Raw genomic sequence first — 25,676 nt, 5'->3', positions numbered from 1 at the left:
CATGTGGTTTTTCTTGCAGCTTAGATGAGGCCCAACAGTGGATGAGGATATGAAATTTGTGACTGCTTCAGTGGTTGGAAATGGGGTTGCACATCATTTTAATATACATTTTCCAAAGATGATCTGCAAATAATGTCAGAGAATTTTGTGACAAGATTTGCAGACCCCTATCTGTTTTAGACTTACTGTGCTTAGGTACTACAGACATAAGCACTACAGAAATACCTGAAATCACGTTTAAGTAGATGGTAGAAAAGTACTAAGTTATTGTAAAAAAAAAACTGAGTTGAATTTCATAACTTTCTCATACAGTCTTTTTCCCGCTGTGGTGATTGTTGAAAAGTCATTTACTTTAACGTGTACTCATTTATTATCCTGCCTTTGGTATTGAGCAAAACCAAACAATGTGCAGAACCTAGTTCATGAAGAGGCATTATCTTGCTTTAATTTCTACCATATATGACTCTATTATTTAAATCCATGCCAGGGTTTTGAATTATTCCTTATTTACAAAAATATTTTTATCATGTAACATACAATATAATTAAAGTCTGGATGAGTGGACATAAATATGATAAACTGATCAAATTAAAACAGTCCTGTTCATTTGAAATCATGAACCTATACTGTATGTATAAGTAGCATGTTAGGTAAATTCTTTGGCAAGTATGCTTCCTTTTAATTTAACTTACATGATATTTACAAAGTGTATAGGAATCATGTCACAAGTTTAACAAATATCTGCAACCTGTTAGAGAGAGAGAGCAAGTTATACTGACTGTTTTACAAAATCAAGTTAAAGATCCCTAATGAAATGCAATCAGAAATTGAAGCAACTTACCACACAGGTGTTGGGTACCAGAATGAGATGTCAGCTCTGCTTTCACACAGCGACATTAGTCTTCAATTCACACATGTTCCTAACTCTTTGTAACAAGCTCCCCCAGAAATCTAGCCCCCCCACTCATTCGAAACCATACACCTTCTCCTTAACTGCCACTCTGATGTAACTGGGTTCTACACACTGCCTTCATCATATTCTCGCTTGTTGCTACAGCTTTCAACACTGTTGCTAAGATCCTTGGAATGTCATTGTATCAATCATTCTGATTTAGGAGAATTTAGGTGGTTTAAATGCCTATATTTTTTGCCAAACAAATGATTTAGAAGATTATTTAATAAAGATAAAAGGAATTTCTTAGGCATAATCACACTAAAATAAAGTGGTCGTATTTCACATTTATTGGCAAGAAGGGGCTCACAGATTTCCTTGCATGCCAACTTTCTTTTAAACTATTTTTTGGTCTGTAATCACAAAGTGCTGTTCCTCATCCATGTGGGGTCTAATTCAGGTGAGCAGAGTTTGTAGAATTTTAATTGTAACTTACAGTAATTTTCACTCATGCTCACATTCTGTCTTGTATAGAAAATCTGTAATGTTTTTACAAAAGATAAAGGGAGGTGACAAATTAGCTACCCCCTTCCTTTATTAAAAATTTAAGTAAAATTTCCATGGCAGTCATCTATAACTATCTAAAATGAAACATCCTGATTTGGGCATGACCCTTTTCCCATGGAAGTAACAAAACTCCCAGTGCAATGGTTCAGGAGTTGGGTCTCTACTGAGAAATTTAGACAGATCTTTCCTTAAAAGATGCTTTGGTTCTTATTGTGCTTTTTGTAAAGATAATTTACTTTAAATCTGAGTACATCTTTACTGAAAACCATAGTCCTATGCATAACTTAAGACTGATGATAACTCTATAGAAGGGTTACTAATTATGTAAGATTGAATTTATTCAGGCTTTCCCTAATCTGCATCAAATTACATTTGCACCTCTGGAAAAGACTGTCTAAAACCAGATCTTGAAAAAGTCAAAAATGAATAGGAAGCTCTGTGTTGGTCTAAGCCAGTGATGGTCAGTTATTTTTTAGTTGAGGTCCCAATTTCTTGGTCAAGGTGTAATCCAAGTCCAGACTCCAGAGATGATGATGATAATAATAAAAAAAGCGATAATGAGTAAATAAAAAGATTTTGAAGTCTGTTCAAAAACGTCTGGCGGTCTGTATTTGGCTTACAGTCTGCCTATTGACCACCCCTGCTCTGAGCCATCAACTTCTCTAGAGTTTGATTCCTAACTTTCCAAAAAATAATCAAAGGTGTTACTAGTATTCTAGAAATATTTCTTGTAAACAAAATTTGTTCTAAATAAGTGTCCTTTCTTAGAAAGAGTTGCCCCTTATTGTGTAAAAATAGAGGTCAAATTGAGTCTCCTCTGAGGATAAATCCACAACATAACAGTGCCCTGTAAATGAACACTTCCCTGTCTGCCTTTTCTGTTCTTTACCAATAATACTTTCAGAGCTTTCTGATACAACAGAAGAACATTTTATCATCTGTAACTTGCACCTGTAGCAGTAGACTTCTTTGGCATTTGTTGTCACCCTGAGCTCTCCTGCTTTTTGTCTTTGCCAGCTTAAAGTATTGCAGGTGAGGCTCTCAAATGCAGGAAACCAGGTAATCAATAGATAGTGAGAAATGTAAAGCAAAGCAAGGCTAAAAAAGTGAACTCAGTTGAATGGGAAGAGAAAGGAGCAGTCTGTGTCTTGGAACTCTCGTCTTAAACACAGTCCTCCTGTCTCTGTATGGCTCGTATAGTAAGCTCACAAAGATGCTATTCTTTATAGGCAGTTGCTGTTCTCAAAGCTGACATCAGGGAGGGAGGGTTCAGTTATGACATCTGGAACTCATCTGTGAAGGTAAGGGGTAAGCAGTAAGACTTAGAGCATAAAAGTGAGGTTAACAGTGTCAAATGGGAATAAAGAGGAGACTGAGCAGTCAGTGACCCAGGTCTTGCCCAAGCTGTCTTGCTTTGTCTCCTTCTGTCTCTCTGCATGGCTTGCACAAACCCAGACTTACAGGTGCAGTTCTCTTAAAGGTAAATGCTTTTCTCAAAATAGGCACCTGTAAAATGGTAGTAATTAGATTTGGTTCACCAGCTCTACCGGTAAACTGACTGTGAAAATGTCTATATATCATTGGGGGCATGTTTGTTGATAAAAGTGACTTTTTAAAAACTGAAATCCTAGGAAATGATTTTCAATGGATGCATGAGTAAATGCATACATTTCTTACAGTCAACAGAAAACCTATTAGAACTGTTTAGCAATTGACCACTTAAAGAGATTTACAGATGTACCCTTTCCTGCTTAGAGCACTGTTGTACTGTACTTGCTGCTCTGTAATATAGATCTTATTGTAGCATTTAGGAACATTTACTCCTTTCAGAGGAGTAGAAAAAGAAACCAAGAGAGACATGGTGGCTCAGGGAATGGTAGTGATGTACATAACTCTTTGGTGCAAGATCACTGATTAACATTTAGTCTAGATTAGTAGTCCATTATCTAATGTCAATTCAGGGGAGTGAATAGGTAGTACCAATATATAGATTTTAGTGGCCAAATGTTGTGGACAAAGGCACTGTCATCATTAAAATTAGTTGGTATTCTGTTAGCCTTCTCATTAGGGAGTCATAGGAGTGGAGTCTGACTACTATCTGCATTAGAAGCAGTAGCTCTCCGGTCAGAGTAGAAGCAAATTGTTTGAGCAGTGAGGGAAACTTGATTTACTCTATGGATAAGTTAAGGATTTCAGTCTCACAAGGCCTAGTCTTGTGAGGGCCATGTGTTCTCAACTCCAAAGGAATTGAAAGTGTGTGGCAGCTTTCAGGAGTGGCCCTGAAGTGATCCCATCACATGCATTAACTCACTTAACTTTAAAGAGAGGGAAAAACCCTGCTCTTACATCAGATCTTCTCTCTTTTTTCCTAATTTTGAAGGGTGGTACTGTATGTGCAATCAGATGTACTGAATGTTTTACATACATGCTGTACTGTAATAACTGTGTTAACTTTGGTTCATACTCTGGACACAAACTTGCAGTCAAATTTAAATAATCAGAAACCTTAGTACATCTTTAAACATTGTTTTGAGATTATTTCGTTATAACATTTTAATTTAACTTTTGAACAAACTTTTCATTTTGCATTGAAAACTTGTCTCTGTGTTCCTTAGGAGCTCCAAATGGATCAACAAGCTAAGAAACATCTCCAGGAAGAATATGATGCATCTTTAGAAGAAAAGGATCAGCTTATTAGTGTCCTGCAGACTCAGGTAACATCACTGATCTAAGAAAGAGACTCTTGAATCAGTTGAAGGAACAAAAGAGAAATGATCGCCCTTTTTCCAAATACTGTAGTATACAAGGTTTTATAAAGAAATGGCGTGGTTTCATTTCTTTAATGGTAGCGTTTAGCTCCACATGTCTGTGTCTTTTAGAACAATTAATGTTTGTGGTCTGTAAAGCTTCTTGTATACATGTGGTGTTGAAGAAATAATACTTAAAGATGTATACTACAGGTGATAAAGAGCAGCTTTGCAAAATCATTCACACAAGAAATGCATTTGTTTTCTAATGGCAAGTAAAATATCAGATCCATCATTATGGGCCTGATGTGAGCAGATGTTAGGGCTGGTAAGTTTTCACAACTTATGCAAAGATGATATTGGAAAAATGTCCCATTTTGCTTCACCACCTATAAGAATGATAGTGTTTTTATGAGTGGAGAAAAAACAATGCTTATTGTGAAATCTTATCAAAGAGAATTTGCCTTTCTGTGGTACTGAGATACCAATTTGATTAAAGCTTCTTTCCATTTTGAAAGAAAAACATGTAAGAATGTACATGTATCGTAATATTGCTTCATTTTTAACAAAATGGATATTTTGTTTAGGTATCTTTGCTGAAACAGCGATTACAGAATGGCCAAATAAGCACTGAATTACCCGAAACAAATACTGAAACTGAACCACAAGTTCAAAGTCCAGCAAAAGAAATCAGTGCAGAAAATGTTTTGGAGCCAGGAGGTACTGGTAGGTGTTTTTCAGAGAAATTTTGGAGACAGTGGGGCCAAAAGGATGGCGCAATTATGACAGCGTATCAGCAGTTGCAACCTAGGCTAATGTAATAAAAATGCTTTCCAAAGGGAGACAGTCTGCCTCAAAATATGGCAGCTAAGAAGCTTGAGGGAGTACAGAGGAGTAAAGACTCAAGTTCAGACGCGTTACTTGTCAGTCATAGAAACTTTGAGAACCTGTACCACTGAAGTCATGTGTAGCCGGATTAATCCAAACTGCCTCATACCATAGTAGAAACTACCTCATACCATAGTAGTTCATCCATTTGGTTTCCTGTGATTTTTATGGTATTGTTCTTTTGTAAGTTTGGCCCCAGGCTTTTCTTTCTTGGCCTTTTGACTTCAGAAGGGACCGCGTCCCCTGGGTTGCATTTGACCTGCTTTTGAGGAGTATGTCAATGGTTGTACAGGTTTCTTAAGTTTCTGATCCATCTTGGCTTCTTAAAACATTATTGGCAGGCCATTGTTAGCAAGTGGAGAGTGCTGCCCATCCTTATTGTGTTGAGGTCTTCTTTCTGGAATCCATCAAGGAATCCTTTCTGGGATTCTGGAATGGTTGCCAGTTACTACCCTGTCTCATTTCTCTGCTTCCCGAGGAAGGTGAAAAATGATACTTGATTTACCTTGCTGCCTAGGTTCATGGATGATCTCCTGATTTGGTTTTTCTGAACGTCTCATCTGCTTTTGAAATGATTGCCCCTGGCTTGTAACTTTTGTGACCAAAAGACTTCACTGCTGTTTTGGTTTTTATTTTCTTTAAAAATTCCTTTGAGCAATACTGCCAGCTAGTTACCTTTTTGAGCTACATCGTACTCCACCTTGGGAAAACAGGAGTCTGGTTGGTTGGAGCTAGAGAGAAGTCCACCACATGAAGTGGTTTGCTTCTCATTTATATCTCTGCATGTTGAGGATATTCTACTTGAGGCAACAGGCCAGATTAAGAATTTTGGTGTCATTCAATCACATCATTTGCATGGAAAATCTTGTTGGATGTGGCGCAAATATTTTTTGAATTGTGCAACTTGTGTAAGGTTTGCACCCTTAAAAATCAAAATGTGACAGGTTCTCTTGTGACCAGTAAAATGAGCCTTTTGGTCTCAAGAGCATTAATGTTCCTTTATCCTCCATTTTTGGTGAATCATACCTCTCTAATTAATTAATTGTTTCAAAACATCTTGTTAAAAGGTAATTATTTCATATGATTTTAAAAAATATTTTTATTATGTTAAGGTCTCAGGAGCCTTTGTGGAGGGCTGCTTTAAAAATTAATATGTGGTTTCAATATGAATGTGGTGCATTGATGGCTCACTCTGTGTAATGAAGGTGCATTCAGCTTGACTCTGTGCGCTTATTACAATCAATAAAAGAATCTTCACATTTATTTGATCCAGAATTAGTCCTCATTGTCAAGTGGAAAACTGAAAGAGAGCTTTGAGGAAAAGACTATTTGCCATTTTGTGTATATATGCACATTTATGGTTGGCTCTTGAAAGCATTCAGGTTTTGTAGATGGCTACAAGTAACTCTAAATTCAGTTGTAACGTTGCTGTTTGGGGTTTGTTTGTTTTTTTTAAAATGTTCTCTCCTCTGACACTCCCAGAGGAGTAAACCGTTTAATTTCTGTTTATAGTTAAAAATCACTGTTGCCGCTTTTAGGTGCTTTCCCTGTTGTCTGTTTGTATCCAGAACTTCTATCTAGGTAGTCAGTCATGTTAGTATTATTACAAGGAGTCTTGATAAAAGATCTGTATTTTGGAAAAGTAGTGCTTGTAGTAATGGGGTTATGTTGTCTGTAGAGGGTGATGGAGATTCTGCAAAAACACTAGAAACTCTGATTAAGAGAGTGAAACGTCAAGAGAACTTGCTTCAGCGATGTAAAGAGATGATCCGATCGCACAAGGAACGCTCTGCACAGCTAACCAATGAGAAAGAAGCACTGCAGGAACAACTAGAAGAGAGACTTCAGGAATTAGAGAAAACGAAGGTATGGTAAAATCCCTAACCCTTGATAGGTATCAGCTAATGTAGTGCAAGAGTTCTGATATCATTTAATTAATTTACACAGCTGTTCTGATATGGCATGGGTCATGAAACTGATTAATACCAAATACTGTGTGGCTGCTGTGCCAAGCTGCCATGGGAAACAAAGATGTAACTGCACAATATTGCTTGCAACACTACTAATGTAGTATATGCCAATGATATTTCTATAACATTTTTCATCTGTTATCAAGCACTTTACAAAATAAATAAGTCTTACAGGACTCCTTTAAGGAAAATCAATCTGCAGCCAGTATTTGAAGGATCCCAAGCTTGCAGCCCAGGCTCCTGTTGTTCCCTTCTGGTGGCTGCTTCTGGCATCGACCCCTGCACTTCTGCCCCCTCCCTGTAGAAGGCTCATCTCCCATCTAGGTGTGTGTTGCTCAGCCAACCATGCATTCACTCACCATCTGCCTCCATCTTTAGATGTTCATGGGGAGGCAGGAAGCCATAATGGGCCTGGGTGATCATTGTCTTAGCAGGAGGAAAATTAGGGCAAGAAGTTTCCTTATAGCTATATCATAGGCCTCTGTGAGGGTGAGTAGTAGGAGACAGCAGAAGTCAGGAGGTCATTGCAGATGCTGGGGCAGAGGAGGAGGGATCCCAGAAAAGGTCAGAGGATTCGTAGTTGGCTGTAGAGGAAGAAGTGCAGACTCTCTGAACCAGCAGTTAAGCAAGGAGTATTTTCACTTATAGTCAGATGTGAAAAGTAAATATCTAATACTTAGACCAATATTCCCTATAATTGGGTTGGTGACAGGCATATGGATTCAGAGGTTAGGTTGTTTGGAGAAACTTCACTTCAAATTTCCTGACTTTCAAACATTTGGTATCTTAAAACTGCAAAGTTCTAATAGTGTTTTCAGTTGATGTTTTCACTATTAACTCTACCTTAACTAAATTTTTTAAAAGTTTCATTTTAGTGTTTTGTCACAACTATATTATATCACCCAGACTCAGAAATTTTCCTTGTAAGTCAGAAGTTTAATCACTGTAATATTTTAATATTTAAACAATTGTGTCACTGGAAAAGCTAGACATCTATGGTAGTTGGAATAGAATACTGCACAAAAATGAAAAAATAAAAAGCTACTGATACATGTCTGAAAGAACATATCAAGATATAAAACAAGTTTTTTTTGCAGTTCACTAACAGCAAAAACACAGTGAAGTATTAAGAAATATTTTGAGGCTTAGTATAATGAAGGGAACGTCTTACCTAAAGATAGCTTGTATGAAGGAAGAAGTGGATAGATATAAAGTTCCTGCTTTCAGATTTTTTTTTAACATATCAAAATAGACATGGGATTTCTTAGTAAGTGCAGAATGTATTTATAATAGTTTGCCTATTTTGTTTTAGGGCGATGAGCATTTGAATCTTGTTTCCATTTCTTGGGTGAGATTCTTATCCTCACCCTGGCTTATACCAAGTAAAAGGGCTGGATCAACATAAACTGGCTTTTGGGCATAGGAAAGGATTCTTCCAGCACAAGAACTGTGGAAGGCAGCTGTAATGTTGCCTTCTTCAGACCCATTTTCGAGCCTTGGGATGGGGGTGGGGGTGGTATGTCTGGGATGGGTTTGCATCATGTGGCTCTGCAGATATTCTGGGTAACACTGCCAGCCACAGGATAGCCTCGGGAGGCTGCCAAAATTTAGACCACCCCTCAGAGATGTTTAAACTACAACAGGGACTGGCAAGTACCTTGCCCTGGCTTGTGAGTTGTGTGATAGGCTGCTTAGAAACAGCACAAAATCTAGTTTCTTCTCTGTCTCACAATTAGGGACTTTTGCTTGCATTATCCGGACTTGAAAAAGAGGAAACTTTTTCTTAATGGTGGGAATGCTGAACTCTTTTTCATCTCTTGTGGTTTTTCAGGAGCTTCACATGGCTGAGAAAACTAAACTGATTACTCAATTGCGCGATGCAAAGAATTTGATTGAGCAGCTAGAACAAGATAAGGTAAATAAGGCAGCGTTTTTTCTTTAAACTTTCAGCTTTGGGATAAAATTTATACAAGCTCAAACTGTCTGACCTCTAGTTCTATTACAACTGCTCTTAGTAGTGGTTTGGTTTTATTTTACATTTCAGATTAATAATGTTTTGTTAGCTTGTTAAAAGTTAAACTGGTGTTAGAAGGCAGTATTTTGTAAATGCTTTGGTATGGTTGACTAGTAGTTCAGATTTGATGTTGGAAGAATGTTTAGAGCTGATTGGGACATGTTTTTAAAAGACACAGCACAGTGATTAGTAGTCTAGGTGAATTTCTAACTGATAGTTATAATGCTAGGTTATGCAAAAAATAGTATCTAAAATGTGATTTGGAAATGTACATATATGGTAAAAAGTGATCAGTGAAGTAATAATACCCATCATGTGTTTGAGATAGGAAGAGTTTTAATGGCTTCTATTTTATATGGGTTCTTATATGTACTGCACTCATCACCTCAGTATATGAGTGCCTTCCAGTAGTGTATTAAGCATTGTGACTTAATGACTGTCACATTTTTGTTTTCTCATCTTTTCCCTAGAGAAAGATGTATGCAGTGGAGTGCTTTGGGTTTTTATTTTTATATATATAAATACACACATGCACATACACACACACACGCTCTGCTATATGTTGATTAGAGAATACAAGGTCTAAGAACAGAAGGTGGTGAGGTTTGTGATGATCCTTATGGATTGGCACATGCTATGTATTTATGTATTAGTCTCACCTGAAGCATTTCTTACCTAGGGCATGGTAATAGCAGAGACAAAACGACAAATGCATGAAACTATGGAAATGAAGGAAGAGGAAATTGCTCAGCTGCGTGCTCATATCAAGCAGATAACTACCCAAGGCGAGGAGTTACGAGAACAGAAAGAAAAATCTGAAAAAGCTGGTAAGAAATTCTGGAGGTTATTGGCTTTTATGTTTGAATGGGAAAAAGCTTCAGCATGGTCTGTCTGCACTCTCTCATCAGTCATCTCATCTTTGTATTAAAACAATTCCCTGTCCTGCTAAAGTTCTTCTACCCCTTCCTACTAATATCACTGCTATGTAGGGGAAGCAAGTTCAGTTTGGTCTCTGCCTCCCAATATAACTAGAGGTTGAGAACATTTTATATTGTTTTCTTTGACATCCACATTCACTAATCCAATGATGAAATATTGTTGAACGACAACCATACCTATCCCTTTTTGCACGAGGAAAGATTGCTGTGATTTGGTGGGTTTGTATAGTTTTCAGCAGAGAAAATTGGAGGGGAAAAATATTAGTGCATTTTTGTCAGAAGTGTAGTACATATTTTCCGTAACCTCAACCGTAGGAGAGAATGTACATATGAGAGTGGAGTGGGGAAGAAGATGAAACAAGTTAGGCTTTTACATTTTAGGGGAGAACCTATGACCATGCCTCAAAGTATTAGTATCAGAAACATCCCCTAATTTATTTCTAGCTGAACATAAACACAAAGCATAATTTATTTGTTCCAGGCTTTAAACTGTTTTGTTATATAAATACACATATCAGTTTTCTTTACAAGAAAATGGGTAACATATTAAATGTGCATGCTAATTTAGCACTAATTTAACAGCCAAACTATATTCCTTGGAAATGTATTCCTTGGAAAATAAAATGAGACCTTGTACCGCACAGCTTATAGAAGGTTTAGTTTTATTTGCATTCAGTTTGCTTTCATAATCATTTTGAGAAACTTCATCTGAAAGTTGCATTTAATGCAGCTAATAAAAATGAGTAGTTTAATCTGCATAAACTGCACATTACAAATGTATTCTGTTGCTACGATCTAATGAGAAGTTCAGATTCAGAAATTTTATTGCAGTTCACTTTATATTTCGGTAAAATTAGAACAGAACTTTATAAAGAAGGATTTACAACATGAGTAAATCATGTACGTTCTGAGTGATGCAAAGAAACTGACTGAGCATCTAAAGCCAAAAAGGTAAACAGAAAATAAATATAATTCCATAGATGGTCTATTAGCAAACCTTTGGAAAACTTGTGAAAACACCAAACATCTGGCTTAGAAAACCCACTTTTCCAGTTGTTAGATTTTTTTTAATTTATTTTTAGCTTTATAAGAACCAGATTTCAAAACTAAGCAAATATTAGCATCAGGGTTTTATAAAATTGGGGTTTGATAATGTTTTTCAGAGATTGTAAAGTGTAATTTGTAGTATTTGCTTTTAATAATGTTTCTTTCAAAATAAGTGCATACAGGTTAGTTGGTAGTATTTTAACTTCTCTTAGCAGGAAAAATGTGCTTTAATTAGTACACCTGTAGGAATGAAGTATTTTACCGTAGCTATCTGAAATAGAACATTGAAAAAATTGAAACCAGTTGTATGTCTTGTAGTATGGAGACTAGTCCGTAAATAGCTTCTTCTTTTGGTTTACTTAGAGCTTCAAAATAGGATAGGGATGATTCCCTTGGTACTTCGCAAAATTAACTGTTGTGGTGATGCACACAATTTGACCTACAGGGGGTGTTATGCTGAGCACCGCATTTTGGGAAAGTGAGATTTCCACCCCAAATCTATTTTTAACCAAAACAGCAGCAACAACCAAAAAACCCCCCCCGACCAACAGCACACCCACAAACCACTTTGATGTATCAGTCCTGTTAGCATGTAAGCACTTGCATTCGCTGTATTGATCTTTCTATGGGTTTGAGGGCACAGTGTTCTACACTGTTGAACACGCTATGAAAATAAGAATGGTTTTGGCTTCTGGATCATTTGCTGTGTCATATTGGATCCTAGTTTTCAAGTGATAGAAAGCTAGTAATCAAATTAGAGTACAGAAAATTTCTGTTAATAGTAGCTCTGAGAGATGTTTCTGTGCTTTTCCCCTTTATTCGGTTTTCCTTGCTTTGTGCGTTCTAGAAAATCATTCAGGATGAAGACTAAAATCAGTCATGTCGAGGTTCAGTTTAAGATGAAAGTGTCACACACTATTTAAAATACAGTTTGATTCAGCAGCATTAAATTACTATAATTGTAAGTTGTAAAACTACTTCATTACTAATTGTAATAGAGCAATTGATGTGGCTTTTAGGCCACAGCCTTCTTCTGTAATGACTGTAATATTACTATTACATGCATTTATGACAGGCCTGTACATTTTGTTTAGCACACTAAGTCCTTGAAGTTCCATACTCTTTTCACCATGTTGCCAATTTTGGTGAATGTCTGTATTCCTAGACTTGTTTATCTTCACAAAGTATTGTTACTTAACCAGAAGGGAACGTGAAAGTGAATATTTGTGGAAAGAAAATTTGTTTTATGTTAAGTAAGATATGGCTAAGATAGGTGCAAACTTACTTTCATTACACTTGTATAGCTACTGTATCATTCATAGTGACGATTTATCTGTTTAAATACAGCATGTTATAATATGTCAGGCTGTATTTTTAACTTACCTGGAATCATAAATCTGTTCACTTTCTTTCCTTTGTAGCTTTTCCTTTATAGTTAAACCATCATTTTAATTAGGTGACCTTGATGAAATGGACCATTATTTCATTTGATACAAATAACTTAAACTGGTGAATATTCACTATTATGTATGATTATGTTGCAACATGATATATAAGCTTATTTTGTAAATAAATATTACATAAAATCACAAGTATGTAAATCTCCCTATTTGATAATTACAGTTCAACTTCTTGTAGTCAGGGTGCATTATATACTGAAATCTCACAGAGCATCTTATTTTTGTGCATCCACACATGCCAATAAGTGAATTGTGGTGCCTTTCCCAAGCCTTGTATGAACAGGACTGGGGTAAGGGCTCTCTTTTTCTTACATCACACAATGGGTGCTTGAATCAGGCTCTACAAAGTAAATTCTGTGCTTCTCAGGCAATGTCAAACTTCAGTCCTTTTACCTAAACGAATTGTAACTAACTTTCTAAATCCCTGCAATATTTGGCTGTCAAGTTACAATTTATCAAAAGTAGCCAGGGTGTTTGTAAACTTGCACTTGAAAACCTCAGTCTCTTACATATTATTAAATAGTTGGCATAAGTCCTCACTATTCAACATTTTGAACACTCTAGATATCCATTTAATGTTAAAGACAATAATCTATTTTAGTACCAAGTAGAATCATGCAATTATTTCTGCCTTTATTAGGCAAATTATATAGTGTTTTGTTTTTCCATCTCTTTGTAGGTCATACTGGTATTCATTTTGACAATTTAAATAATTCTCCTTTAATTTACCCTTCATGGTATACAGAGAACAAGAGCATGCTTAATAAGAATTCTAGTATATGCATTTCTTAATATTAGGTTAAATGCACAAAACAACCACTATAAGTATATTGAGTGTAACTGTCATATTGCTTATTTGAGTTGCTCTTCTCTGCAGTTGTGAGTTGGTTGAAACAGATGAAATTTATATTTCCTCAGTCTCTTTCATATCCATGCTCAGTGCAGTATTCTCTAGTTTTCGCCACTTGGCGGTATTGTAGTTGAAGATTACCGCATCAGTACTCTTGAAGTATTGGTTATCAGGAACCCTTGATAATACAGACTGACATTAAATGAAATTTTAAAAAATTAGATATTTTCACCATGTGTACTTACTGTTGTAGAGCAGTGTTTAAAAAATTGTCAAGAACTTGCCAGTGCAAGGGCTGGTGGTGGTGGTGGTGGTAAAAATAATAAAAGTTACCCTACTTTTCCTCTAACACAGACTTTTTTTTAAAAAAATGAAAGCTTAGATTCTGCAGCATTGATGGCTTTAGTCACAATGGACACAAAAGATGCCTATTTGACGAGGGTGAGCTGGTGAATGGGATTTTGCAAGGCTAGACTGTAGTATTGTTTGCTATATTTCTTAAATTTTTGTTTTGCTGAGATACGTTACAGAGGATTAACTTTAATGTTGTTCCAAACGTTTGTATTTTAACATGTCTGTTTTAGTAGTCCCTGTGCTAGTGGAGAGAAGGACAAAGATAACTTTGCTTTCTGGGTTCAGCCTAGAGATGTTTTAATGAACAAACAAGGCTTATTATTACAGTTTTATAGCCTCAGTAGGGAAAAAACAAGTCCTGATAGGTGCAAAATTAGTCAGTTTTGTTTAACTGGAAGGAGGCTAGTTTAACCTCCTGCTGGTTTGAAATGATCACTTGAGTGTCATATTACACTAGAATTAACTACCTTGAATAAAAATATTAGGTTCTTGCTTATATACCAGAAGTGCCTGAGATGCATAGAATTTCACTTTTAGAGAACAGAATGTCTTCCTGTGAAGTGTTGCTTCCTTGTGCTGTCATGTACCCTTCACCTTTTATCCACCAGCTTATCTAACTTTCCCCTCAGCATTGTGCTTCTGCTTATGGTGACGGAGCTGGCCTGCTGCATGTTGCTAAACTGCTACATTTTAGTAGTCAGTCCTAGTGTGAACTTGAAATCTTTTATCTGATGGATCTGCAGGCTATGGCAAATGCACTCCCCCCAGTAATTAACAAATGGCTTACATGACATTGCAGCGTATATTACTCAGCCCAAGTGTTGAAAGTGTGAGATGCTCTTATGAATAAAAAGTTAAATAAATTTGAAATTTTTAATGGCAGTTTTTATTTCTGAATCTACTTCTGGTAAAAACTGTTACTTTTTAAAAAAAAGTAATTTGTGACACTGGCATTGTGGATACTCTTTGTAAAGGACTTACGGACAAACTATAGCCGGCTATACATAGGTTTGCAGGAGAAAGTAAGGGAGATCACTCTAGTCCCTGCAAGTGCACCAGTGCAGGCTGTATCCATAGTAGGGTTCGCCAGGTGCCCGATTTTTGACCAGAAAGTCTAGTCGAAAAGAGGACCTGGCAGTCTGGGTCAGATGTACAGATCAGACACCAAAAGTAGGTTACCATGGGGCAGAGGTAAGCGCTGGGTCATTAGCCTGCACCAGCCCCTGCTCAGCCAGGGCTGTCTCCTACCTGCAGGCAGACTCCTTGTCAGGCTGCAGCAGCTCCTGTCCCAGCCGTGGAGCAGAGGGAGCCTAGCGGGTGAGGAGGGAGGTAGAGATGATCCAAGAAGCGACAACGAGGGATGGGGGGAAGGAGCACTCGATGGGGGCAAAGAGCATGCAATGGGGTTTTGGGGGAAGAGGTGGAAAAGGGGACAGGGTCTGGGGAAGAGGCGAAGAAGGGCCATGGCCTCAAGGGAAGAGATGAAGCAAGGGAAGGGCTTTGGGGGAAGAGACTGGGTAGAGGACAGGGCCTCGGGGGTCCAGTTACCAGCAGCTAGAAAGGTCACAACCCTAGTCCATATTTGATTTATATGCACTGGCGAAAGTGGAATAGGGGATATGGACTATTGCTGACCCCAGAAGGTGCATGCCTGGTTGGGCTGCAGGGTTGTGCACTAGCAGAGCTGTTTGTCTTAGAGCTCTGTGCACTTCTTTTTAGCAGCGCTGACTGAGCAGAGTGTACATTTCCACCCTGTTTTATATTGGTTTACTATATATAAAAACGCGCAGAAAAGAATCTCCAGTGGTTTTAATGTTTATAATGTATTTAAACACTTCAGTTCTTCTGATCATTAAAGCAGGAGGGAGGTTTTAAAAAAAATCTGAGTCAGTGTTTTGCTACTGTCAGAAAAAATATCACTTTCTAGTTCCCATTATGAGGACTCACAAAAAAGCTTTCTCAAGAAATTAACTCCAAAAAGTCATAATTTGGGTGAACATAATTATTTTAAGAAAATAAGTCTCTTGGAAATGCAGGAGTAGGCTCAGAAATGAAGATTATAGTTAAAAGCTTTATTTTTAAATGTAATTCAAACACCATAAATGCAAAGTGTCTTTCACCTTTCAAACTCATGGGCAAGTAAAATATCTGGATGTTTTTTAATACATAATAAAAAGATGTAACGATAAGTGGATATACATTCCAGTCCTGGCTTTCTACTTATTCTACCAATAATTCTAGTGGAAGATTTCTTTAAAATAAACTGGTGATAAGTTACCTTTTCTTCATGGCGCATTCTTCAGTCCTTTTCAGTTAGTCAGGATATGAAGCTAGAGGAAGAGCTGTGGTTTAATATGTTTATAGTTGGCGCACTTCATTCTGATTCTGGGTGAGCAAAATATATAGTAACCTAAATGCAGTAGTGGTCTAGGAATTCGCAACTACTGTTCTGTTCTCTTCCCCTTCCTGATTAATGAGCCCATGTTAGCATACGGTGGATTGTTAGGGTCAGATTCTTCTGTCTGGTGTGTAACTTATAGTCAGTAGGAGCCCTGCGCACATGTCAAGGAAAATAATTATTTCTGGAATATGAAATATCTTTGTTTTCTTTCTTGCAGCATTTGAAGAGCTTGAGAAGGCTCTGAGTACAGCCCAAAAGGTAGAGGAAGCACGGAAAAAGCTGCAAGCAGAGATGGATGAAAAAATTAAAGCAATAGAAAAAACAAGTGAGGAAGAACGTGTAAACCTTCAACAAGAGTTAACCAGGGTGAAGCAGGAGGTGGTTGAGATTATGAAGGTAAAAGTTAAGGCTGAGTATGTATCATTTGTTTTTAAATTAATGCTTTAAATTAAAATGTGTTAACGTATCCGGGCTTGTTTTCAAACTCCTCGCTGTTTAATAGAAAAAAAATAAATTCTAAGGAAAAATGTGTTCAGTAATAAAATACTGCAGTAGTTTAAACCTTCCCAAATTAATCTGTCCCTTTCTCTGGCAGCCTGTGAAACCTCAACATTAGGATGTGAAAGGAAATGCACACAAACGGCTCAGAACTGACCTCTTGGTTGCACGCTGTTTAATCAGTGTCTCTGGCAGCGCACCTGAAATAGTCACGATAGACACCGCTTTTCTACTGGCTTCTTAAAATATTCCAGTGCTGTTTGTTACAAAGGAAAGCGGAGTATGGTTAACATATCAGGGTTTTTTTCGTCTCTATTATGGTTATGATTTTTAAACTAGAGTACTTTTTATTGAGCATTTTTAGTCTAACAAGTCTAAAGATTTTAAAAGCCTGCCACAGTGTGTGCTTTTGTAGAATGTGCTCTCATTCCATCCACTGTATTCGGATATAAATCTGTGTTCCTCCATCTTATTTTTCTAATAATTTTCAATTTGAATAGCAATTTCTTGTGTTTATTTATTATGTTGTTAACTTTTCTATGGTAATAGATTGCCACACTATAGTTCTAATATGGTGTTTTAGGTGAATGTGGTTTGTAGCTGGGGGAGGATTTATAAACTTGTTTACATAAATAATTTACCTACCTGTGTAGGCCTTCAAATCTGACTAAACGGTATCTCTGGTTATGATTTCACCAGCTGAGCTTTGTCCTGAATGTTGGCTTATGAAACTGACTTACTGAGCATAGAAAGGGAGCTACAGACAGTAGCTTATATCCTAAAGCTGTGAGAAAATTTTCTCCAATTTAAAAAAAATTAAAACCATAAATGGATTTGGGAGCATGGTTGGGAAAGACCTCAGAGTTTGGTTATTCTGTCACTAGCACTATGCATGAGGTGACAGAGCATGGAAAAGCATTTCAGAAACTTTAAAATAACTTCTTCTTTGGGATTATTCTTTTAATATGTAATTTTAATGTCTTTTACTTATGCATGTTGAGTAACATGTTGCCTATTAAAGGGAAGCAATTAGACAATTCCCTTTGTTACTCACAGTGGCATTGTTCCTCCACTATATGAGAAATAATGCAAGGGACGTTTGTTTATTGATTTACAGAAGTCTTCAGAAGAGCGTGTTGCTGAGCTAGAGAAATTGCATAAAAGAGATCTGGCTACCAAAGAGCAGGAGCTAAATGAGAGATTACAGGCTCAAGAAAAGGAGTTCCAGGAGAAGATGAGGGCAGCTCTTGTAAGCATCCCTACAATGTACAAGGTTACTTCTGGCAGAGCTGGGTGGGAATAGAAGTCTGTCTGTCTATGGTAAACCCTTGTCTCACCCCTAAATCTCACTGTCTTTCAGTAATCTCTATTGGACCCTGGTAAGTGTATCCCAGACAATCCAGGAGTCCGAGACATTCAGTATGGATACTGCAGCTGGTTTTTATATGCCTTGCTGCTTAATTGAGATAATGAGTCACTTGAATCGGCCAGCACCTGCAGTTGTGTTAACACTCAGAGAGAGAAGATGGGTGAGGTAATATCTTTTATTGGACCAATTTCTGTTGGTGAGAGAGACAAGTTGTTATCACTCCAGAAAGAGATCTTGGAGTCACTGTGGATAGTTCTCTGAAAACATCCACTCAGTGCACAGTGGCAGTCAAAAAAGTGAACAGAATATTGGGAATCATTAAGAAAGGGATAGATAATAAGACAGAAAATATCATATTGCCTCTATATAAATCCATGGTATGCCCACATCTTGAATACTGGATGCAGATTTGGTCGCCCCATCTCCAAAAAGATTATATTGGAATTGGAAAAGGTTCAGAAAAGGGCAACAAAAATTATTAGAGGTATGGAACAGTTTCCATATGAGGAGCGATTAAGACGGGGACTTTTCAGCTTGGAAAGAGACAACTGAAGGGGAATATGATAGAGGTCTATAAAATCATGACGGGTGTGAAGAAAGTAAATAAGGAAGTGTTGTTTACTCCTTCTCATAACACAAGAACTAGGAGTCACCAAATGAAATTAATAGCCAGCAGTTTAAAACAAACAAAAGGAAATATTTTTTCACTCAATCTGTGGAACTCCTTGCCAGAGGATGTTAGGAAGGCCAAGACTATAACAGGGTTCAAAAAAGAACTAGATAAGTTCATGGAGGATAGATTCATCAATGGCTACTAGCCAGGATGGGCAGGGATGGTGTCCCTAGCCTCTGTTTGCCAGAAGCTGGGAATGGGCGATTAGATGGATCACTTGATGATTACCTATTTGGTTCATTCCTTCTGGGGCACCTGGCATTGGCCACTGTCAGAAGACAGGATACTGGGCTAGATGGACCTTTGGTCTGACCCAGTATGGCCGTTCTTATGTTCTAAGCTTTTGAGCCACACAGAGCCCTTTTTCAGGTCAGAAGTTGGTCCAACAAAAGATATTACCTCACCCACCATGTCTCTCTAATATTCTGGGACCAACACGGATACAGTTAGGCTGCATTAACACTCAGTTCACATTTTTAAGATTGTTTTCTCAATCATGAAGATTAGAAGCTTAATTTTTATTTGAAAGTATAGATTCTGCAGAAGATGGTGGATTATAAGTATGTTAGCTTGTGCCTATTTACCTGGCAAAACTTTCTATTTACTGCTGGTGTGGGGATTTTGCAAATTTTATGTTTATGTTGATATGAAAAACAAAGTTGATTGTGGTAGAAAACGTAGTTATATAGTCCTTTGAAATGAGATTTCCTTTTCTTTTGATAATTGCTTTTTAGAACCATATCATGGTGTAAAAAGAGTTACTTACTGGAGGTTGCTTTTGTGCAATATTGTTTTATTCATAATTTTTGACACAGGAAAAAAGTCAAAGCGAGTGTTTACAGACAGTACAAGAAAAAGAGCAACAGGAATCCCTGGCATTAGAAGAATTAGAACTGCAGAAAAAAGCAATACAATCAGAGTGTGAGAAGAAACTTCAGGACATGCAGCAAGAAATACAGACATCTAGAACTGTGAGTAAAATAGTCAAAATTTTAACTAACCACTTTTCTGCATATTAAGTTTGATGCTAGTAGATATGGTAGACTTATGTGAATTGGCTATGATGAAAGACTGTCATACTTAAAACATATATTTTTGCAGCACCAGAAATTAAACTGTTACCATGATGTGCTGCAGTTTATAATTTTGTGGAGCGTTAAATGGCAGAACATGGAAATATGCTTGTTTCATATTCATGCCTAGGGCATGAACTTGTATTCCCCAGGCAGAATTTTTGTATAGCTTGCCTCGCTCAAAGAGGTCAATCTTTTTGGCCTCTTGGTGGTACCATGATATAAATGTTAATAATAAATAATGATCAAGTGAATAAGACTTTGCTTGAGTGAGAGTTTGAAGGATCTGACCCTTCAGGTCACAAGTAAAACAATTTTATCTACTTGTTACCTAACGGATGTTTTATACATTACTAAACCACTACAGAATTATTCTAAATTGGCAGTTTGTGCTCAAAAGAGGTCAAGGATTACAATATCAACAGTGTAAAGGCCAGAAATAAGGTACGTTAGCAGATGTGTGCGACTGCTACTGAGCACCTGCTGACACTCAAACTACTGGAACCAGAGCCATCAGCCTCTCAAGCTCAGAGCAGTTCTGATGAATTACCTCATATATTTATTAAACTATTTAAAAACCTTTCAAAGAAGTTATCACATTTAAATTTTTAATATAAGTGAAATAGAAGGACTTCTTTTATTTTATAATTACCATATAACTTAGTGGAAACAAAATTAATAACAACTGACAATACAATAAATGGCTTACATAAAACAAATTGATTCTGTTTGTTTTAGTGTATTGTTGATGATGATTATTTTAAGTGGGTGACAGTTGGAATTTGTAGAATTTGAATCTGGTAAATAATTAAGCAGGCATTACAATTCTTTATATTAAACATTGTTTATTCATACCACCTTTTAAAATCTTCTTTCAACAGAGAATTCTTGAATTGGAAAGTTCCCTTGCAAAGTATTCACAAGATGACAAAAGACAATTGGAGGAACTAACTACTTTGATAGAGTCTGAAAAAAACAAGCACAATAAAGAAATTACTGTAATGGTTGAAAAGCACAAGGAAGAGCTAGAAAACATGAAGCAGCAGGAGGAAGAACTTTGGACAGAAAAACTGCAAATCTTAAAGCAACAGCAACAGTCCACAATAGAAAAATTGAGAGAGAAACATAAACAAGAAATGGATATAATGTTGAAAGAAAAAGAGTCAGTTTTCCGTGCACACATAGAAGAGATGAATGCAAAAACATTAGAAAAGCTTGATGTGAAACAAACAGAGCTAGAAGCATTATCTTTCGAGTTATCAGAAACACTAAAAATACGTCATGACCTAGAACAAGAGCACTTTGTATTGAAAGATGATGTAGATAAAACAAAGCAGGAGTCTGAGGCAAAACTGGAACAACAGAGAAACCACTACCAGGAAAAAATTGACATGATGGTTAAAGAGCATGACGTATCTGTCCAAGGAATTGAGAAGGCACACACAGAAGAAACTAACCAACTCAAGGTACAGTTGGAAGAAAAAGAAAAACATCTGGAGGAATTAAAAGCACAAGAACATAAACTAAAGGAATCGCTTGAAATATCTGAAGCTGAACTTAAGCAAGTGTCTGCTAAACTAGGAGACCTCTGCCAGTCACACCAAAATATCTCCAGTGAGCAGGCAAAGGTTTATGAAGGACAGTTAACAGAGCTGCAACAAAAGTTGGCAAATATGGAAGCTGAAAAATCACATCTTAAAGAACAGATTGTAAGAGCTGAAGCACAGCTGAATGAAGTTAGGACTGAATTAGACTCTTACATATCCCAGGTACATGACTTGAGGCAGCAGCTGGAAGACCAGAGGAGTGAAAACACGCAGAAAATAACCTCTCTAAAGCAACAGTATGACTCTCAACTGAAAGATCTCAGTACAGAAATTGATCAGGCAAAGAGAGATTTGGTTGAGAAGGAAAATCAACTTGAACAACTAAAAAAGCAGCAGAGTCAACAGGTGGAAGAGCTCAAACAGAAGATATCAGCCAAAGAGGAGAGAATTAGTGCTTTACAAGTTGAATATGAAAATAGTTTTAAACAACAAGGAACCAAGATGGAAAAAATCAAACAAAAAGCAAAAGAGATGCAAGAAACGTTCAAGAAGAAACTTTCAGAACAAGAAGCTAAACTGAAAAAAGAATTTGAAAACAAGCAGTTGGAATTCAGTCAGAAAGAGAAACATTTCAGTGCAAAAATGCTGGAAATGGCACATGCCAGCTCAGCTGGAATAAATGATGCTGTGTCAAAACTGGAAATGAATCAGAAGGAGCAACTAGAAAGTCTTGCAGAAGCTCATAGGCAGGAACTAGAAGAAGTTGCTCAAACATGGGGAAAAAAACTCAATCAGCAGGTGGAAGAGCTCAAGGAAAAGCACGAAACTGAACTACATAAAAAACAGAAGGAAGTTGGAGACCTGAAACAGAAGCTTGCCACCTTCAGTGCTGAGAAAGAGGGGACTAACATCGAGATCACCCGGCTGAAGGAAGAACAAGTGAAGAGAGACGAATCTTGGAATGAATTGCAAAAACAACTAAAGCAGTTGTTGGCACAGGTGAACACCTTGTCACAAAGTGAAACTGATCTCAAAGCACAACTTGAAAAACTAGAAGATGACCTCAGTCACTCTCTGAAGGACAGGGCTGTATTACAGGAACAGCTCAGGGAGCAGAAAACAATGGAAGAAAAACACAAGATCAAAGTTACAGAACTGACAGATATGCTGAAAACATCTGATGAAAAACTCCAAATTCTGGAATCCTCATACTGTAAAGAACGTGAGGATTATGAGAAAAAACTAGAGGATAAACATTTGGCGAGTCAGCAAAAACAAATTGAATTTGAGAGGTTGTCAAGCGAACTATCAGCACAGCTAGATATTTACTGGAAGGAAGCTGACGCTTTATTGCAAACTAAAACCAATGAAGTAATTGAAAAATGTACTGAAAAAATTAATTTAGTAATTTCCAGAATTGCACATTGTCAGCATCAAACTACAAAAATTAAAAAAGCAATATTAATTAAAAACTGTAAAATTCCTGAACTAGAAACACAACTTAGACAAATAACAGAACATCATACTGCAGTAAATAGCTCTTTGCAGGAGTCCACACAACAGTTACAAGATAAGGAAAATGTAATTATACTCATGAAAGCTGACATTGAAAGACTTGTAACAGAAAAGGAGCTGTTGCAAAAAGAAGGAGGGCATCAGCAACAGGCTGCAACAGAGAAGGAAACTTGTATCACACAGTTAAGGAAAGAATTATCTGAAAATATTAATGGTGTCACTTCAATGAGAGAGGAGCTTAAGGAAAAAGAATCTGAGATCTGTGCTCTCAACAAGCTTGTGACTGAACTAAATGTCAAACTTGAAAACAGCGTAGGTTTAACAGAAAAAGAAGCAGCCATATCTTTGTTAAGCAAGCAACACCAAGAGGATCAACTGCAATTATTGAATCAGGTGCAGGAATTATCTTCCAGGGTTGAGTCACTGAGTCAAGAAAAAGCATCAGCTTTGGAGCAGGTAGACCACTGGATGAACAAACTGTCAGAATGGAAGAAAAAAGCACAGTTAAGGTTTACCCAGAATCACAATACTATTAAAGAATTACAAAGTAAGCTTGAATTAAATAATATCCAAGCTGGTGGAAAGGATGAAGAAATAAATCAACTGAAGGAAGAGCTGGATAAGCAAAGCAGGAATTTAGATAGTTTGAAAGCTGTAATGGAACAAAAGCAGAGGAGAAGGGAAAAGCAAGAAGGAGAATTAACTGCAGAGTTAAAAATCCAAACGGCAAGAACTGCTGAGCTGGAGGAACACATTGCTCGGAAAACAGCGGAAAATGATTCTTTAATGGAAGAACTTAAAAGGCACAACGAGCGAAGAGACAGTGAGCAAAAAGAGCTTGTTCAGCAACTTCAACAGGCTGAGGTTGTAGTTGTCGAAAAGGACAACAGGTTCAAGGAGGCTGAAGAAAAAGTGCTAAGTCTTGAAAAGCAAATGGATTCAGTGAAAGCTGAACTCGATACAAAGCAGAGAGAATTTGAACAAATGAAAACTGCAATGATGAAAAGCAAAGAAGAAGAGTTGAAGATGCTGGAAGATAGGATGAATGCAGAAAACACTATCAAATTAGCAGACCTGAAAAAAAAGGCGGAACAAAAAATAGCTTCTATTAAAAAGCAATTGACCTCTCAAATGGAAGAAAAGGAACAACAGTTAAAGCTATCTATGGAAAATCAGTTAAAAGATTTAGAACAAAAAATGCAGGAAAGAGAGGCCAAAATTATGGATTTAGAAGAAAAAAATAGATTAATAAGAGATTCAGCAGACTTGGAAAGAGAAATAATACAAAAAGTAGAAAATGTAAAAACTTCCTTAGAGCAAGAAAAAGCCAGTATGCTAGAGAATGTACGACAGATGTATGAAGAGAAAATAAGTGTAATACAAAAAGACTTAACAGATAAGGATGGATTATTACAGAAGTATGAGAACGAGCAACAAGAAAGTAATGACTCTAAGCTAAAAATGAAAAGCCAACAGGAGGAACTCTTTAAAAAATTGGAATGTACTGAGAAAAAGCTACAAGAAGAACAAAGTGTGATCAAAAGGCTCCAGAAAGAAATAGAGGAAAAAAATAAGAAATATTCTTTGTTACTGGATCAACACACACAAGGTGCTGATGACTTAGCAAGCATCAGAGAAGAATTAAAAGCCCAAGTACAAAAACATCATGGTATGGAAAATGTGATCGGAAACTTACAGAAACAGCTTCAAGAAAAAGATGAAGTCAGTCAGTCTTTGGATCAGAAGATAAGAGAGTTGGAGGATGATATAATAAAGAATAAAGAAGCATGGAAGGTTGAGATGGAAGAAGTAACTTTTAAATATGAAGAAAAATTGCAAGGTCTCCAGCAGCAGTTGGATGAAAGAAATAGCCAGCTGAAAATTTTTGAAGAAAATGTAAAAGAAGAGACTAAGTCTGATTTGGAGCTGCAGAAATTACTTGGTGATATGCAGACTCAGCAAAAGGAGTTGCAAGCTAAACTGGAGGAAGCTGACAGAGAGAAGCAAAAACTGCGCAAAGAAATAAGCAAGGTACAGAAGGATTTGCGTACGTTGCGGAAGGAGCATCAGCAGGAACTAGATATAATGAAGAAGGAATCTTTAGAAGAAATGGAACAGAAAATCAGGTATCGTCTATATTCCTTAGTCCATTAAACTTTTTTTTTTAAAGTGATCGTTAGTCACTTTAACCTGAAGATAAATACATATATTTTTAAGCTTATTTGATACCAGTAAAATAGAGATTAATATTTTACTAAGGATTTATTTTTAAAAAAATAAAGCACTTGAAAGTAATGTTTCACAAACAAGTGAAAAAATAAGCTTTAGTTTCATAAACCAAGGAAAAGTACAGTATTTTGCAAAAAAATATATATCACTCTTGGTTTGGGCTCAGTGATGTTTTTGCAGCTTTCCTGTACAACTTAATCCTGGTGGAATTTTGCACCAAAAATTAAAAATTCTGCACACAATATTTAAAAATTCTGCATATTTTATTTGTCAAAATAACACAGTATAATCACACCAGTTTCAATTATTTTTGGTCATTTATTTCAAAATACCTGTCAGCAAGTATGTCTGTAACAATACAGACAACAAAAAAGATTTAGGAAATATTTTTTGACAAATAGATTCCTTACTAGGCATATTAATACAGAACTCTGAGAAATAATTAAGTTAAACTACAATACAGAACTGTATTTTCCGCACCACTCAGAAGCAGTGCAAAGGCTTGGGAGAGTCCGGGGTAATGGAGGAGCTGAGTTAGAGGGAAGTAAATTGCTGGGAAGGAGCCTAGGTGTGAACTTGGAGGGTTGTTGGGTGTGGGTGGGAAAAGTATGGAACAGTTTCTTGGGGGAGTCGGGGGGGATTGT

The 25,676-nt window shown here is 36.8% G+C and overlaps 1 protein-coding gene across 3 annotated transcripts in view; it reads left to right on the top strand.

Moving 5' to 3' along the window:
* The window catches only part of GOLGA4 (golgin A4), a gene marked incomplete at its 5' end in the record, with an annotated part of 103,425 nt that overhangs the window by 34,855 nt on the left and 42,894 nt on the right, over positions 1-25,676 (top strand). For 2 of the 3 annotated variants that reach the window (XM_084618164.1, XM_084618163.1), the window contains 10 exons: positions 2,689-2,760; positions 4,075-4,173; positions 4,794-4,932; positions 6,773-6,960; positions 8,896-8,979; positions 9,758-9,905; positions 16,346-16,524; positions 17,744-17,875; positions 19,484-19,639; positions 20,623-24,929. In XM_084618164.1, coding sequence (XP_084474290.1) covers positions 2,689-2,760; positions 4,075-4,173; positions 4,794-4,932; positions 6,773-6,960; positions 8,896-8,979; positions 9,758-9,905; positions 16,346-16,524; positions 17,744-17,875; positions 19,484-19,639; positions 20,623-24,929 — 5,504 coding nt within the window. The remainder of the gene's footprint in view (positions 1-2,688; positions 2,761-4,074; positions 4,174-4,793; positions 4,933-6,772; positions 6,961-8,895; positions 8,980-9,757; positions 9,906-16,345; positions 16,525-17,743; positions 17,876-19,483; positions 19,640-20,622; positions 24,930-25,676) is intronic. The other variant, XM_084618165.1, reaches the window with a different exon arrangement.

This window comes from Lepidochelys olivacea (assembly GCF_965140295.1).
Source record: "Lepidochelys olivacea isolate rLepOli2 genome assembly, chromosome: 2".
Lineage (NCBI taxonomy): Eukaryota > Metazoa > Chordata > Testudines > Cheloniidae > Lepidochelys > Lepidochelys olivacea.
The sequence above is the reverse complement of the archived record's forward strand: the minus strand, read 5'-3'. Positions and strand labels throughout refer to the sequence as shown.